The sequence below is a fragment of the Oncorhynchus nerka genome, linkage group LG23 (assembly GCF_034236695.1).
Source record: "Oncorhynchus nerka isolate Pitt River linkage group LG23, Oner_Uvic_2.0, whole genome shotgun sequence".
Lineage (NCBI taxonomy): Eukaryota > Metazoa > Chordata > Actinopteri > Salmoniformes > Salmonidae > Oncorhynchus > Oncorhynchus nerka.
In genome coordinates, this window is record NC_088418.1 from 51,047,872 (window position 1) to 51,066,989 (window position 19,118).

Here is a 19,118-nt window from a genome sequence, read left to right on the forward strand (position 1 = left end):
CTGGAGGACGGTAGAGAGAACAAATACATACATGTACTTTGTCATCATGATTGAAGGAATAAATATCAGCTAATATTGCAAACCTAATGATCACTCTAAAAGATCCTTAGATTTACTTACAACCCTATTGATGAAACTGGGGGATTTCAATAGGGAAGGTAGATAGATGATCTACTTCCATACCATGAACATGGTCCTCCCCAGATGTGTATGTGTGTGTTACCTGCTGTGTAGATGTCGAAGTAGGTCGGCTTGTTAGCCACGTTGCCTGCAGGCTCCAGTCCTGGTCCTCTGGCCTGCACCTTGTTGGGGTCTCCCATGGCTTTGGACACACTCACCACGAAGGGACTCCTGTCTATGTCCTGCCCAGCGAACATCACCTTCACCTGGGGAAAAGAACACGCATAGACCCCTGTTAGACCACTGGAGGAAATCCCATACTACTGAAGTTTATAAACTAAAATTCAAAATATTTAAGTATGTATATACAGGTACTGTAAGTGCGTTACCTTGTGAAGGCCCTCCACTTTGGGCAGGTAGATGACAGAGTACGTCCTATTCTTGTCATTGTTGGGGATCACTCTGGCCTGGAACAGAAAGAGAGGGGCGAGACAGGAGAAAAGGAGAGAGAACAGCAAATTGGGCAAATGAACAACATCTTCAGGATGGAGGAGTAAGGGATTGAGGAGTTATGGGTTAATGTGAGTGAGAGTGCCCCACCTCCTCTGTGTGTCCCTCTGAGTCCTCCACATAGACCAGCACCTCCCCTAGCCCCGCCTCCACTGTCTCCACGATGAACTCAGCCGGCTTCAGCACCATGTTACCTCTGGGATCAATACCTGACGGGGGAAAGGATGGAGATGTAAGAGCCCTCTGTCACTTATTCTGTGCTGACAGATGTAAACAGGATGAAACAACAATCGTTCTTGCACCTAATATACAGTATAAAAATACAGAATAAACAGAAGGCCTTTGGGCGATTGAGCCTTTAGAAGATGTAGATTGTTAAGGAAGTCTGTTTTTTACCTATGTTTTATTTGTTTTGTTATTGTTTTATTGCAGGGGTCCAAGCACACCATGACCGTCGTGAAGCAGGTGGGACAACACCTATTCCCCCTCAGGAGACTGAAAAGATTTGGAATGGGTCCTCAGATCCTCAAAAGGTTCTACAGCTGCACCATCGAGAGCATCCTGACTGGTTCCATCACTGCCTGGTATGGCAACTGCTCGGCCTCCGACCACAAGGCACTACAGAGGGTAGTGCGTACGGCCTAGTACATCACTGGGGCCAAGCTTCCTGCCATCCAGGACTTCTTTACCAATCATTGTTTAGAGGAAGGCCCTAAAAAATGTAAAAAACTCCAGCCAAGCTAGTCATAGACTGTTCTCGCTGCTACCACACTGCAAGCGGTACAGGAGCACCAAGTCTGGGTCCAAGAGGCTTCTAAACAGCTTCTACCCTCAAGCCATAAGACTCCTGAATATCTAGTCAAATGGCTACCCAAACTATTCACATTGCCCTCCCCCTCTCCTGTCCACACAACTGCCACTCTCTGTTGTCATCTATGCATAGTCACTTTAATTAACTCTACCTACATGTACATACAGTTGAAGTTGGAAGTTTACATACACTTAGGTTGGAGTCATTAAAACTCGTTTTTCAACCACTCCACAAATGTCTTGTTAACCAACTATAGTAGGACATCTACTTTGTGCATGACACGTAATTTTTCCAACAATTGTTTACAGACAGATTATTTCACTTGTAATTCACTGTATCACTATTCCAGTGGGTCAGAAGTTTACATGCGCTAAGTTTACTGTGCCTTTAAACAGCTTGGAAAATTCCAGAAATTGATGGCATGGCTTTAGAAGCTTCTGATAGGCTAATTGACATAATTTGAGTCAATTGAAGGTGTACCTGTGGATGTATTTCAAGGCCAAACTCAGAGCCTCTTTGCTTGACATCATGGGAAAATCAAAATAAATCAGCCAAGACCTCAGAAAAAAAAATTGTAAACCTCCACAAGTCTGGTTCATCCTTGAGAGCAATTTCCAAATGCCTGAAGGTACCACATTCATCTGTACAAACAATAGTACGCAAGTATAAACACCATGGGACCACGCAGCTGTCCTACCGCTCAGGAAGGAGACGCGTTCTGTCTCCTACAGATGAACGTGCTTTGGTGCGAAAAGTGCAAATCAATCCCAGAACAACAGCAAAGGACCTTGTGAAGATGCTGGAGGAAACCGGTACAAAAGTATTTTTATCCACAGTAAAACGAGTCCTATTTCGATATTACCTGAAGGGCTGCTCAGCAAGGAAGAAGCCACTGCTCCAATACTGCCATAAAAAAAGCCAGACTACGGTTTGCAACCGCACATGGGGACGAAGATCGTACTTTTTGGAGAAATGTTCTCTGGTCTGATGAAACAAAAACAGAACTGTTTGGCCTTATTGGCCATCGTTATGTTTGGAGAAAAAAGGGGGATGCTTGCAAGCCTAAGAACACCATCCCAACTCAAGACATCAGCCAGGAAGTTAAAGCTTGGTCGCAAATGGGTCTTCCAAATGGCTTAACGACGAAATGGCTTAAGGACAACAAAGTCAAGGTATTGGAGTGGCCATCACAAAGCCCTGACCTCAATCGTATAGAACATTTGTGGGCAGAACTGAAAAAGTGTGTGCGAGCAAGGAGGCCTACACACCTGACTCAGTTACACCAGCTCTGTCAGGAGGAATGGGCCAAAATTCACCCAACTTATTGTGGGAAGCATGTTGAAGGCTACTCAAAACGTTTAACCCAAGATAAACAATTTAAAGGCAATGCTACCAAATACTAATTGAGTGTAAACTTCTGACCCACTGGGAATGTGATGAAAGAAATAAAAGCTGAAATAAATCATTCTCTCTACTATTATTCTGACATTTCATATTCTTAAAATAAAGTAGTGATCCTAACTGACCTAAGACAGTGATTTTTTTACTGGGATTAAATGGAAGGAATTGTAAAAAAAAAAAACTGAGTTTAAATGTATTTGGCTAAGGTCTATGTAAACTTCTGACTTCAACTGTACTATCTCAACTATTATTTTTTTCACTACTCCTCTTTAATAACATGTTACTTTTATCTCTTATTCTTATCCGTATATTTTAACTTCTCTGTCGGTTTGGGGCTCATAAGTAAGCATTTCACTGTAAGGTGTATTCGGCGCATGTGACTAATACAATTTGATTAGATTTTATTGACCATTTCAAATTATACGTTTATTAAACATTTACCCGTGGGCTGCCACTCAAACAAAGGGGGGAAAATGTAAGAAATACATACAGAGTTTAAGTTATAATACATTCCCTATCAACAGGATAAGAAAAGAAAAACAAGAGGGCTTCCACCCCCATCCTCCCATTCCATTCCATTCCCCCAACCCCATCCAACCAACATGTATCAATTCAACCCCGGGTCCATAGTGTACAAGAGAAAGTAGTGCACTGTGTTTTCTGTCAATATACCTGGTCAAATAATTGTTAATAAACAACTCTAAGGGGGGGCCCTATAAAATCTGTGATTTCTTTCCCAAATTATGTTTTATATTTTTCCAGATTGTTTTCTCAGTTTAATTTTTCCTTGATTCACTCTCATAATTACAAACGTTCATAGAGAAACGACGAAATTGGATGTTCTGAGTCCATATCGATGGTTAAATTACATTAGAAGGCCATTTGTTTTGGTCTGGAAGAAAAGTAAAAGTGAGTGTGATCCCCCTTTAATTGTGCATCTGGCTCTTTATTTGTGCATCTGGCCCTTTAATGGTGCATTTAGCGAGTGAGGAATGTGCCGTCTAATGTGCCGGTCTACTGATGGTTCTGTACCGCTGCTGCTCATTTCATGGCAAAGTTATAGTTATTATTGTCTTTGTATTCTTTAGAGGGTGGATCAGCTTTAATATTGCTTATAGATTGTGGCTTCTATCAATGTAGTTGTCTGCATCATTTACAATCCCCCATTTATAATTTTTGCCATTTGCATGGAAAAGTTTGAAAAAAACAAATAATAGATACAAATTATATATTTACGCATGATATACTTCTGCCAGGTAAGCTTACTTTGTAGTGCAAGTATTTCTGTCAACCCACAAGACGGTTATCGCATCAACTGGCCACACACGGAGACATAGACACAAACATGCTCACCACACAGACAGACGGGCAATATTGCTGGAAATGAATTGGCAGATAGTGGTAGGTTTGGCTTTTTAATGCCAATAGTGGCTAACCAGGGATAATGTCAATGTTGAGCAATGTTGTTCATTGACTAGCACCATTCATTCTCACTGTCAATAATAACTGTATGCACTGGCGGTTAGGAGAGAGTGAGGTGATTATCATCTAAGAGACCACATCTTCTTGGCGGCAGTGCTGCCAGCCAGTAGTAATCATCTCTGATTGATTGAGAGATTCAAGGAGCTATAGTTGTTTATATATTATAGAGGTCAGTCCTGTCGGGAGCCCAGATGATGTATATATAGATAAAGAAGTTAAAGTCTTTGAAGGAAGTCAGTTGTTCCCAGTCTCTCTCTCTCACCTGGTCCGTAGGCCTTGGCCTTCTTAGGGTGCAGAGTCTTGGAGCGCAGCGGGGCGCCAGGCTTCAGCTTGGATTTGGGAAACTGGGACAGGTAGGTCATCACCGAGTGCTCGTCCACATTGGGATCCACTATTTCCTCAGGGGCTATCACCTACAGAGAGGGAGAAGACAATAGACGGTGCACAGGGTCAAAGGTTATCATCACATCCTGTTTTTCTATGGATATACTCACAAGATACACGTCTCTAACAATGGGAGTCGTTGTCCACAAAGCGGCACGGTGGGCTGTCTAACTCCAGCCTATCCTTAATTTTGGATTGGTGGAGACATCTCATTATTGTAATGCTTTTCTGAATATTAGATGAGGATTGTTGACTTCAACAGCCTGTATTCAATGGAGAGAGAGGCTATGCTACTAGCCTCATGCCATGAATATGTCATGTTTCCTACTTATATTAGTACACTCAAAACAACTTAAGAATTACGAAATTTCTATTTGATCAAATACATTTTTTTGTTGACAAAATGTAACACTCTCTCATTGACCTCCATACAAAAACTCCTTGATTGGTGGGCGAAACAATGAAAAAACGCAAGGAGACAGATTTTCCACTAAGTTGGACCTCTCTTCCTCTTCCTCTCTGTACACAATCAAAGCCTGATTTAATAAGAAGAGGGGGACAGGAAGATGTGCCACACACACAGGGGTCAAAGGTTATCACATCACTTCCTGTTTCTCCAAACACATACTCAAAGCATGATTTAATAATGTTATAATAAATATTGTATTAATAACTACTAACCCGAGGATAAAGAACTTACTTCAATTGAAAACACAACAAAGAAAGACATAAAATAGACATAGAGCCTCATGGCTCTCTCTCTGCCTGTAAAGTTGATGTAAAACAACAGGCTGGTGAAAAGACAGAGAAAACCAGGGCAGTGGAATCAAAAACAGCAGCTCTGGTGGAATTAAAGGCTGATTGTATTGTCCAACATCACAATGTGTTTTCCTTATGATCGCAGTGGAAAGAGGATGAGGAGAGGAGGAATAGAAAAGCGAGAAATGCCACCAGGAAATCAGGTTGGAGTGGTTTAATGTTTTACTGAGAAAGAAAGTTCCCCTATGTGGAGCTAGAGTGAGCTACAGGAGTGAGGTTTGAGTAGAGAGAAAGGGGGAAAGGAGAGAGGGGGAGGAGAAAAGAGAGAGCAGAGGGAGAGGGGGAGGAGAAAGCAGAGGGAGAAGGGGAAGGAGAGAGCAGGACAATGAGAGCAAGTGAGGAAAAGAGATGGAAATGATATAGAGAAAGAAAGAGAGGGGGGAAAAGGGGGGAGATGTAAGGAAAAATATAAATATTAAAGAGAGAGAGAGAGAGAGAGAGAGAGAGAGAGAGAGAGGGAGAGAGAGAGAGAGAGAGAAAGCGAGAGAGGGAGAGAGAGGGGGGGGAGCGAGAGAGAGAGAGAGCGAGACAGAGAGACAGAAGTCAGGTTCTGCAGCAGCTGTTAGGCACACGAAATGTCTGTGTTTTAAACAGCTCCCTGGATAATGGAGTCCATAATTATACACAACATGGGGACTTACAGGTGGAAACACACACACGTTTACATACTCTCACACACACATGCTAATTTACGACCTACATACCCACAGAGTGTATGGCTCTGAGAGGAAACAGGCTGTACTTGCTAAAGGCATCCCTGTACATACATACATACATACATACATACATACATACATACATACATACATACATACATACATACATACATACATACATACATACATACATACATACATACATACATACATACACAGACTCTTATTATAGGTATTCTACTCCCAATGTATAATGCTGAAATCATACTGACATTTTCAAGAGCTCTTAAACCATGTCCCATGGTCAGAAGAAATAATGAGTTTGGCCAAATGAAGCCAGTCTAAATGACTTCAGGACTTTCCCAACCTTGTTAAAGGGTCTGTCAATAAGTTCTCTGTTTTCAGACGGAGAATGTCATCCCACATCCCGTTGTGTCAAAATGGACAATTTTCTCCCTTTCTAGTAGTCTCTCTTTCTCTTTATAGTCATCCATTTGGATCCCTCTCCCTCTCCTCTCCCTCTCGCTCTCCCTCTCGCTCTCCCTCTCTCTCTCTCTCTCTCTCTCTGAGGGGTGTCAGAGGGTGTTGTAGCTATATTTAACCCTTGGCTGTAGGGCCAGGGGGCGAGCCTGAAAATAGATCAGACATCATTTAGCATGGCCACACACTAAGTTAACCACTATGCTACTCTCTGTGTGTTCCTCGACTGATACATGGTCAGTGGTGTTTTGGGGATCACAATGTTTAAGGTTAGACAGGGGTAACAAGAGCTGACCCTGGTGCAGTTGTTCAAGATGTAATCACATCCCACGACCTTGTTACTCCCACCATGTGACCCGGGCTCTAAGCATGCTGGGATTGGCCCCATTTTGCCATACAGGGATGGTCTGGACCCTCCCATATAAGCTCAAATGCAACATACACACACATACAGACGTACACACACACTCCCTCCACTATACACATGCATATACTTATTAAGAACAATCTGAGAAAATATCAAGGCCCGTCATGGTCTCACCAATCTTTCTAATCCCTAATATTCATGTCGCCATATATCTGCTTCTCTCTCTTCCCCTCATTTCTCTATGAAGAGTTGCAGGTTCCCTTGGTCTGCGTTAAAATCATTGACTAAGGAGCAGAAGGTTGTTTCAGCTAATGGTAACTAATGTTTGGGCCAATTAATACACTGAAGGTAACCCCCCCACACACACCCACACCCGCATACACCCCCCACACACACCCCCACACGCACACCCACACACACCCACACACACACCCGCATACACCCCCCCACACACACACACACACACACATGCACACACACACACGCACACACACACACACACACACACACACACAGGGAATATAGAGTTGGTGTTCATGTTTTCCATCTTGTAATCTAAAAGTGCTATAGACTAGTGTGTGACTGGGGAAACAGTTTGTGGTTTCATATGAACACACTCCAGTGGTCCTGGTTGTGGCATTGGCTAACCCACCCTCGCCTCTTCAGAATACAGCCTAACCTGATGCCAACCTGGCCTCTCCTCTCTCCAAGACCCAGCCCAGTACAGCAGCATGTACCTCCACAACCACACACTGAAGAAGTTAGCAATCCCACATACACTTATCCACATTGGCCTATGTGGCTGTGGACTGTCACCTGGGACACATCCACCAACTCCCACTCACTCACTCACTCACTCACTAACTCACTCACTCACTCACTCACACACTCACTCACTCACTCACTCACCACTCACTCACTCACTCACTCACTCACTCAAAGAACAGATTGATCAAACAGGCTTATGACAAGTCTTACAGTGCATTTATAAACACATCATAATACATTTTACCCATCTTTAAGCCGTAAAGGGTTATCAAAGACTGCCCTGCTGAGTCTAAACCAAGTATGTGGATATGAGTTTAACTAGATGAGTTTAACTAGTACAAATGAGTTCAGGTTACGTGAACTAAACCAGGTGAGACCAGGAGGGAAGTGTAGGTAGTGTGGTGATGTTACCTGGGGCACACCGAGCCAGTCGTCAGCCTGCTGCATTGCCTCCCTGGCATTCTCCACAGGCTGGCTAGGATCCCACGTCTCCCAGTCAGGACACAGGCCTACATGACAGGGGGGGAGGGAGAGGGGAGAGAGGGAGCATTTAGTCATGGGACAACAGTACACAGAGAATCAACATAGCTACATCCACTACGATTCACTATAACCATGACAACTGCCAAACCATGTTTACCCGCAATACTTTGCCTCTACAGTAAAGACATGTAGAGACAAGCAAGAGTGAGCGGGTCAATGCTTAGAGAGCGGTGTGTTACTTTTTTCCTGATGTCCGACCGTGGGTCACTTTCAAGAAAGCTGACACACACACATACACACACACACAGACAATGCAGCTTATAGGATTATCAGGGAGTGACGTGAGGATGAGAGATGTAGGAAGCCTCAGATGACACACAAACACAGAGGAGTGTCATCACTACACAGTTCTCTATCCACCAACCTGGTCTCAGCATTTTGTACTATTTTGTACGTAAATCCGAGACACTCCATTTAGTATGATATGTTACGTTTAATATGGTATGTATTCATTTGTGGATGTCCATCTTCCATTTCGTATGATATGTTACGAATGACAATTGGTATGATATGTTACGAATTTGCAAAACGTACAATATGTTACAAATTTCCAAAACATACAACATGTTATGAATTTGCAAAACGTAAGATATATTACGAATTCTAATTTGTTGTGGTTAACGTTAGCTAGGTGGATGTCGCTAACATTAGCTAGCTGGCTAACGTTAGCAAGTTTAGGGGTTAAGATTAAGGTTAGGGTTAAGGGAAGGGTTAGCTAAAAGGGTTAAGGGTTAGGGGAAGAGTTAGCCAACATGCTAAGTAGTTGCAAAGTAGCTAAAAAGTAGTAAGAAGCTGAAAAGTTGCTAAAATGCTGAAGTTGTCCATGATGAGATTTGAACACGCAACCTTTGTGTTGCTAAACATTCGCATTGTATGCCCACCAAGATCAAGCAGCCTCCTTTCTTTTTTGTCTTAAGTAACCTTCTGTCTTATGTAACCATACCAACCGTAACATACAGTATAATACTAATTTGAGTTTCCCGGATTTAATGTACTATGTTACGTCTACTGTATGAGACCAGGCTGTATCCATGGACTGTGGAACGGGAAAGAGGGCTCAGCACTACTCAATGTGACAGAGTGGTTTGTTGTTTTTTACTGTTGTTTCGCCCACCTCAGTACATGGCAATACATTTTCCATAAGTCTCATTAGTCTCTATTGCAGTTCCATCTAGAATGTTCTCAGCTCAGGGTGGCTTCCTTGCACAAACCCCACTACTGCCAGGAGTCGTATGAAAACAGAGGTGTGAGGCAAAAGGATATTAAACAAATACATGGCAGAGAGTGACTGTGTGAGGGGTCTCTTGGCAGTTTTGAAAAACTAACCTGAGAGGAACGTAAACCCCCAAAGCATTCTCCCACACTGCCAAAGAGCTGTACCTGACCCTCATATTTGGTTGTGTTCAATATTTGTTTGTGTCCAAACCCTCTCTGTTCCCTGTTGCTTAATCCTGGCTTATTGTTGTATTCTAGTGTAAATATACTGTAGGACAAGGCATGGACTCAAGCCACGAGCAAACCTTTCCTTCATTTACGGACAATACGCTTAACTTTCACTGTTTTACTGTCCGCCCTTACTTCTAACAGAGAGGCCTCTGCCCTGTTCCTGTTGCTCCTTAACAACATACATGAGTACACACACACACACACACACAATAATGTGTTTGGCAGGAAATGCGGTGCGCTACATGTGTTTTCACTTATTGCGTTCCTCGCTGCTGTGTTCCCTACTCTGACACTCACCATGCTGTTACAACAGCCAGAAACCACTGCCTCCACACTGCAGCCTGCAGCACACCCATGTCCAGCGCCTTGCAGGGAAGGGGTTTGGCTGAATCGGGGGAACTCAAGGTGTCAGGACCAATTAGCTATGCTGTAGAGGCTAGCAGGTCTGAGAGCAGTTTGAGTTTCACAAAAAACAGTTATTATATTTTACATTTTCATTTTAGTCAGTTAGCAGACGCTCTTATCCAAAGTGACTTACAGTTGGTGCATCCATCTTAAGATAGCTAGGTGAGACAACCACATATCACAATCGTAGTAAGTACATTTTCCCTCATTGAAGAAGTTATCAGCAAAGGCAATGGTAGTAGGAAAAGAAAAGTGCAATGTTGTTTTTATGCTCTACTGTATGTTTCACATTTCTTGCTAATAGGTGGACGGTCCTGAATGTTACATTTTGTGCTGACAAGAGAAGAGGGCCGCGTTTTGGGCGCCCTAGCGAGATTTGGTTGGGGGGCCCCTAGTGAGACTTGGTTTTGCCAGGGATGGAGAGAAAATGTTGCATTTTCAAAGCTAATTCCCTGCAGTTCTACACATTTTGCCATGAATGATGAGTGGCTAACAAAATCAACGGGGCCCCACCGGAGGTCAGGGCCCCTGAGTACGGGCCTAGTGGCAGCTCGTAGTCCGCATATAGGCAGAGGTGTCACTGCGAGAGAATGTGAGAGAATTGAACTTTGCCCTAACGCTACGTGTACTGTGAGAGTATAGCTTGTCCTGGATCTATCAATGTAAATGTTTCAGTGAGAGCAGAGAGAAACAGAGCCCTGTATGGTCAAAGCCTAGAATAAAACCTGCTAGTTAGTCCTGCTCAGTGTCAGAGATTTGTGTAAACGCAGTGTAAACACTACTAATACAGACACTTAGACCATAAACACACACTCACCCTGAAAAGCAGAAATGCACACACACACACACAAACATACACACACACATGATTAGGCACGTACACCATAAACGCACATGTAAAACACAAACGCACACACACACACACCCGCTCTGTGGTCTGGTTAAGTGAATTAGACAGGCTCAGCATGGGGGAGAATGAAGTCGTTGTTTGTTTATTGTTCCCCCACCTTAGCCTCTCACCAACACACTTCTCAACTTCCTGCCTGAGCAAACACACTTTGTCATGCACACAAACGCGCATAAACACACACTCAAAAGCATCCAAACGCATGAAAACAAATAAAGCACACATTCACACATTGGCTCTCTCTTACACGCACACGCACACTCACACTCACACACCTACAAAAATCAACCACCTATACACACATACAGACATTTCAGTAAACAAAAAGACAGTGCACCTCAGTTCTTGGCTTCATTTCTCTGGAGTAACTAACTCTGTGAACCTATTAATGCCATTCCACTCATCTGGTCTCAACACCATTTGTACAAACAGAGGATTAGAGGCTCTGTTGAACAAAACGTGTCTCCTGACCCGAGGTCAGTCTGAGTTCCCCTTGGAACCATGTCTTAGAAAGCCCTAGTGCCTGCCAGGAGCCTAGTCCAAATTAGTAGAGGTCTTCACAGAGAGAGCCAGGCCTAGAGTTATGAACCCTTCCCCAGCGGGGATCACTCTATCTAGGGCAGTTGTCGGGCAAGTCCCCCTGGCTAGGCCCTGATGACCCTGATCTCTAATTACCGCCTATGCACTATCTCTCTGTGGTTTGGGGATTCTAAATGTCTGTGTTTTTTGGTTACCCCCTACACTCCTCCTCCTCATCCTCCTCCTCCACTCTCTTTCCCTCATTCTTCTCTCATCAGATTGTTTTATAATGACAAAATGGCTGATTCTGATTAACAGTTAAGGGTGGTAGGGGAGAGCATACGGAAGACACAAGTCCCATTCTGGTTCCCCAAGGTCTCTCCTTCTCTGATGTGAAGTTGTGCAGTTCAGGAATATTGCTTATTGAATGCAGCTTGTATTCTTTTTGGCCTCATCCATTCATACGTTGCGCCCACATCCCCACCTTGAATAAGGATCTCCTCATTGATGTCGTGCTCTATGGTAGCCCCTGCACCATGACCTCTACCCCCACCCCACAGAACATGCCATGCATACACTCACCAAAAATAAATATTCTCATTGTCTTCAATCAAGCCCCCCAATTAGACAGGCCAGAAAGTACATAACCACTACCCGTGACCTGGACTCATTAGGCTTAGTGTTTCAACAAGACTGTTTCAAAAACACTGTAGTTTCTCTGGAACTTCTCTGTGACACATACTTGGAATTATGGCTGAGGTTAGTGTTTAGGGTACTGTGAATAGTATGGACGATTAATCAACCCTCAAACAGCTCTCAAATGAGTTGCAACCTGGAAGACGACTGTCAACAAATGAATGTTCAGATCTTGAATCAGCTCTTACAAAGCTCTTGCAGTTCTTACAGATTGACAATCTGCACTCAAAATGTTCCTCGATGCCTTACCTGGGGCACAGTTGTCAATCAGTGCCCCCAGGGTCCTGACATCTTTCCACTCAAATCAACTAACACTAAACTGTTTCTGAATCAGCTCCAAGCCAGCAGAGTCTAACAACAGGATGAGTCACAGATCCTGGATCAGCTCTTACCTGGGGCACAGTTGTCAACCAGGGCTCCCAGAGCCTTGCCGTCCCTCCAGTCACGGTGAAAGTTGTTGATGGGCAGCTGGGGCACCTTGTTCTGGATCCATCCCAGCAGCCTCTGCTTGGGGGTCAGCTTCTTGGCGTCCTCATCGTCCTCGTCCTCCCACATGGGCATTGAGATGGAGTAGTGCAGGATCAGAGTCCAGATCAGACCCAGGATAAGCTTCAGGTTCCCATCCACGATGGCCTTACTGTCTGTAAAGGGGGAGAGAGGGGAGGGTTACGGTCAGGTCATATACTAAGGTACTGATACTGAATAAAGAACATAGTAATAGACTATGGAATTGTGCAAGAAAGCAATATTCCCATGAAAGCGATACTGGCCGCTAAAATTGGCTCCCAGGTAACTTGAGTTTAACCTTTTACTGCAGTGGGCTAAATCAGGGTCACACAGATCGTTTCTTGGTAGTCTTAAACAAATCTACTTTGAGACAAAAGTATACACATCACACATGGTTATGGGCTTAAATTGAAGAATACACCTGTACCATTTATGATATGGAGTTGAAATGTATTCCATTTTCAGTTTGCATTCCAATATTACACTTCATATACATCACAGACCACTGAAATATATCAAAACCGCTTAACATAGAAACACCTGATTTTCAGTGGCTTATTAAAATATTAACAACATTCCACCCGTGAGGCCACTAGGTCATTTGATTGGAGGAAAGGGCTACGCCCTCTGCCATTTACAGTTACAACTTAACGGACAAACACACACAGACACACGCACATGCACACACAAACACACACACACAAACACTACTGCACTAGCGCCATCTGATCGTTCTGTTCTAAAGAGAAACCGTGTGTTGTAGAATCATAATAACAGAGTTCTGGTGTCTGCCCTCGGCCTTCAGCTGCCTGGCACAACAACATCAACATCTGTGTTTACTCTGCTTTTATGAGAATCTGACTGCCCCGGCCTTACCGCCACGGTGATCACTTTACCAGGCAGATCACACATAAGGCGGCATGGGGAGATGGTTGGGGGGGATTAGGCAATGGTATCACTCTAGGACTCCTTAGTCATTGTCTTCATCATACTGATGTTTACTCTTCGCTTCATGCTTCGATCCATTTGTCTTGGCTAGTTGGATGATCCCTCACACACACACATACAAGCACACACACACACACACTCATTGGGGTGGCAGGTGGCCTAGTGGTTAGAGGGTTGGGCCAGTAACCGAAAGGTTGCTGGATTGAATCCCCGAGCTGACAAGGTCAAAATCGGTTGTTCTGCCCCTGAGCAAGGCAGTTAACCCCGGGCCCAGAAGATGTGGATGTCGAAATTAGGCAGCCCCCCACACCTCTCTGATTGGGTTAAATGCGGAAGACACATTTCAGTTGAAGGCATTCAGTTGTACAACTGACTAGGTATCCCCCTTTCCCTTGGCTTGTGTATGCGTTACTGCAGGATCTGGAGCAGTGGGAGTTTGGGGTGTACGTCATGTGTTTGTGTGTCTGTTTCCTGACTGACTGTACACATTCAGCTGGGCCAGACTCATCTAAGGATTGTCCCATCTCTCATGACAATATTCAGGTCTACATTAATCTCTGTGTTGTCTAAAAGTGTTTACTGCTAGTACAGACTAACAGCACTAGGCTACATCTAACATGTAGCTGTACAGTATTGACCAAGCTAGACAGTGGACAGAGCTGTGTGCTAGTACTACACTCTTCTATCAAGAACCTAAAAGGGTTATTCGGCTGTCCCCATAGGAGAATCCTTTTAAGAACCCTGTTTGGTTCCAAATAGAACCCTTTCGGTTCCAGGTAGGTTCTCCTATGGGGACAACCAAAGAACCCTTTTGGAACCCTTTTTTCTAGGAGTGTACTGTTATTGGATGCCATTTAATCCCAGGTAAATTAAATGAGGTCAGTTTAAATTAAACACAGACACACATCCATACAGAGTCAAACACACACACACCCGAACACACATACATGGAATTTTAAAAATGACAGAGGTCCCCTACGGCCCAATTTAGCTGTCTAATTGTCTGAGCGGTTTTATGCGCCGACTGAATGGAAGCTGATAATTGTCAGAGACCGAGTCAAGACCGAGACACTCAATATGTGGTCTCCAGACCACACAACTGCTCAAATCTCCGGCCAAACTCCTCAACATGACTCCACACAGCAGACAAGCACACTGACAGAGCCATTTCCTTCCTCTTCTCTTCCCTCTCTTCCTTTCCTTTCATTCTTTCCCCCCCTTTCACTCCTACATAGAATCCAGGTCAGGATGTTTTCAGCATACACCCTGCTATGGATGTTAATATTAACTATGAAAGAAAGAATCTCTGAAAACCTCATGTTTTCCCTGTTCACCATGTTACGGGTATCTGGTTTCTCCCATCTGAGGTTTGGGGGATTGGACTTTCTGGGAATGAAGCCATGGCGGCTCTATGTGGGGCTCAGCATCCCGAGGGTGTTTGTGAATGCTCTATGAGTAGGGCTGTGGCAGTCACGAAATTTCGTCAGCCGGTGATTGTTAAGCAAATAACTGTCGGTCTCACGGTAATTGATCGTTAATTAACATAAACGCTTTTAGCATTTCCTGGCTCCCACACAGCCTACAAGAAAGACACTGATGCAGACCTTTGGAACATCTAAATTTTAAAAGTCTAATAAATCTATGTATCGTATCCTACACCTTCACATTAAATCCATTATTTATTTTAGACAGGTCTAAAGAAGCATGATATGAAGAAAATGTCATCTATTTCAGAAGAATCTATTTCAGAAGAAATCTATTTCAGAAGAACAGCATACTCTGAGTTGTCCTCATGTTCTTATCTGACTATTCTAAATGGCTTCTAAACACTAGTTCATTTAGCAGACAAGATTTTCTTAGAATTCCGTGGCATTAATTTATAGTATGAAAAATACCATTGAACAAAGCTGAATAAAATAGAAAGGATATTTTCTCCAAACAATGAAGGGATTGCGCACATGCTGCTATTCTGGGTTGAGCGGTTAACAAAGAAATAGCTACTCCTATATGCTTAATTTAGAGTTATTAATGTAACTTTAGTTGTGCTACAAACGTTGGGCTATATGTTTTGATTTTTAATACATTGTAAGGCTGCATGATGAGACTCTAATGATGATTTTTTTGAAGTCGCTTGAAAGGCATGAGCTCTGCTTTGTTTTTTTTTGTGCAGGCTGTACACACTACATCAGTCTCTCATTCACAATTTGACAAGCACTTGATAATGCCTAGAATTTCACAGCGGCATTCCCTTTGTGTGGCCATAATACACCCTAAAAAAAAATCCATGCCTTTTGCGGCCAGTAACTGCTGTGCTGAGCGCTCCATCACTTGATCGGGTCTTTCTCACAGGCTACAAGTGAAGACAGATACATCGGGGACGCAACTGCGCATTCTTATCCAATTCTGAGGTGCATATTGAAGATACATTAACTTTTTATCAGCCAACAATATGAGTAGGCTTAAAGAACAGTAAAAGCACTAGCCTATGTCAATCTACTATCCCCATAGTACAAAGGCAGACCTATTCTGTTCAGGTAGGCTATACTCCTGTTGTAAATATAAGCAATGTGCTTCATATTAGGAAAGTTGAGAAATAAATATAGCAGGCCTCTACTATTGATAATGAACTAGAATGTATTGGCCTGAACGTTACACTGTCTCCCCAAATTTCTTTTACCCTTATTTGAATGTATAGGCCACCTTCCACCTTGTTTTTTGATTAATTTAATAACATGCTTGGGGAATGTGATTTTGTGAAAAAGGTCATCTTAATGGGAGATATTAATATTAATTATGAAGACAAGTCTTGTAGGAAAACCCTCAAACGGATCACTAATACCTTTGACCTTACACAGCTTGTCACGACTTCCGCCGAAGTTGGTGCCTCTCCCTTGTCCGGGCGGCGTTCAGCGGTCGCCGTCACCGGTTTTCTAGTCTCCACCGATCTACATTTATTTTTCCTTTTGTTTGGTCTTGATTGTACACACCTGGTTTCCATTACGTTATAATTTATTCCCTATTTATCCCTCTGGTTCCATCATGGTTTTGTGCGTGTTTATTGTTGTCATGTTGTCTCGTTTATGTGCTCTGGAATTTTGTTCTTCTTGATGGAAGATTGTTTATTGAGTAAAGTTACGATTATTACTCATCTCTGTGTCCTGCGCCTGACTCCGCCTTACCCACACCACCTAGACTATTGACACAGCTAGTTGAAGGGCCAACCAGGGTGACTTGTTGCTCTAAAACACAGATTGATTTGGTGTTCAGTAATAAACCAGAGAGAGTGGCTAAATCATTCAATATGGTTACTGGGCTATCTGATCATAATCTGATACTTATAGCCAGAAAGCTGTCTAAGAGCAGGTTTAACCTCTCTACTGTTAGAAAGCCGGATCAACTAAGAATACCTAAGAGTGAATTAAACTATTTTGAAAACGCAATTAAGGGAATTAACTGGAATGATCTCTTGTCCTATACAGACGTGAAAGCTGATAGTCAGGTTTTTCTATTCATAATCCAGACGACAATAAATCGTTTCCTAAAGAAAAATCAAATCCAAACCTGGCCAAAAGAGCACTATTCCTTGGCTAAATAGAGAAATCTGGAAACTGATGAAAGAACGAGATTATGCTCTAAACATAGCCCTAAGATTCAAATTAGATCATGACAGACGTAGGTTTACCATGTTGAGAAATAAGGTGATGAAAGATATTATATTAACATAATTGGTGAAGCAAAGGGAAATTCTAAATTGATCTGGGAGAATCTAAAAAAGTTAACAGGGAAAGACCATAGTAACACTGCAAAAAGACTAGAAATCATGGTGAATAACAATCTAACACAGGATGCAGTCGAAATATCAATAGCCTTCAATTTCTATTTTATTGACTCAACCTTTCTTAAAAACTACAAAGAGTCACTCATTGGCCCCATTGCTAAGGTCACCAACACATCTATTGGTCTGGGAGGGTATGAAAGTCGGCCATAATAACGGCCATCTTTAACTCGGGCGACCCTGCTGACGTGAGTAACTTTTTTGAAAAGTGTGTAGCAGAACAACTGATTGCCCACCTCAACAACAGCCCCTTCACATTACACTCCATGCAGTTTGGTTTCAGAGCAAAACACTCCACAGAAACGGCCAACTGCTTTCTTCTGGAAAATGTGAAGTCCAATATGGACAAAGGGGGCGTTGTTGGGGCTGTGTTTCTGGACCGAAGGAAGGCTTTTGATACTGTTAACCATGAGATTATCATCACAAAATTGTCCAAGTTCAACTTTTCCCTGATGCTTTGAGATGGATGAAATCATACCTTGAAAGCAGAACTCAGTGTGTCAGAGTGAGCAATGAGCTGTCGCCCACTCTTAGCTATGATGTGGGAGTGCCCCAAGGGTCAATACTGGGGCCTCTCCTGTTCAGCATGTACATCATAGCTAATGATCTGCCTTCTGTCTGTACTGGGTCTGAAGTTCAAATGTATGCAGATGGTACAGTGATATACAGTATGTGCATGCAAAGAGCAAACAACAAGCTGCACAAGAACTACTGTAATGGTCCAGGTTACAAAGTGGCTTGGTGACTCGTGTTTGCATCTCAATGTGAAAAAAACTGTTTGCATGTTCTTCACAAAGAGGGCAACAGATGCTACTGAGCCATATGTCTATGTGTCAGGGGAGAAGCTCCAGGTGGTATCTGATTTTAAGTACCTTGGCATCATACTTGATTCCAACCTCTCTTTTAAAAATCATGTGAAAAAGGTCATTCAAATAACCAAATTCAACTTAGCTAATTTCCGAATGATACGAAACTGTTTGATGACAGAGGTAGCAAAACTGTACATCAAATCTATGATACTCCCCTATTTAACATACTGCTTGACTAGTTGGGCCAAAGCTTGCTGTACAACGTTAAAACCCATTCAGTCTCTCTACAAACAGGCTCTCAAAGTGCTTGATAGGAAGCCCAATAGCCATCATCACTGTTATATCCTCAGAAAGCATGAGCTCCTGATTAGGGAAAATCTTGTGCAATACACCGACGCATGTCTTGTATTCAAGATCCTAAATGGCCTGGCTCCCCCTCCACTCAGTATTTTTGTTAAACAGAAAACCCAAATATATGGCAGCAGATCCACAAGGTCTGCCATGAGAGGTGACTGTATAGTTCCCTTAAGGAAAAGCACCTTTAGTAAATCCGCTTTCTCTGTGTGTCACGTTCTGACCTTTATTTCCTTTGTTTTGTATTTATTTAGTATGGTCAGGGTGTGAGTTGGGTGGGCAGTCTGTTTGTTTTTCTAGGTTTTGGGTATGTCTATGTTTCGGCCTAGTATGGTTCTCAATCAGAGGCAG

At 43.0% G+C, this 19,118-nt stretch overlaps 1 protein-coding gene across 1 annotated transcript in view; it reads right to left on the reverse strand.

Annotated features, from left to right (window-relative positions):
- Positions 1–19,118, reverse strand: part of LOC115122999 (filamin-C-like) — a 94,281-nt gene that overhangs the window by 30,411 nt on the left and 44,752 nt on the right. The window contains 6 exon segments of the mRNA XM_065008204.1: positions 224–386; positions 510–587; positions 721–839; positions 4,587–4,737; positions 8,210–8,307; positions 12,707–12,955. Of these exon segments, the coding sequence (XP_064864276.1) occupies positions 224–386; positions 510–587; positions 721–839; positions 4,587–4,737; positions 8,210–8,307; positions 12,707–12,955 (858 nt within the window).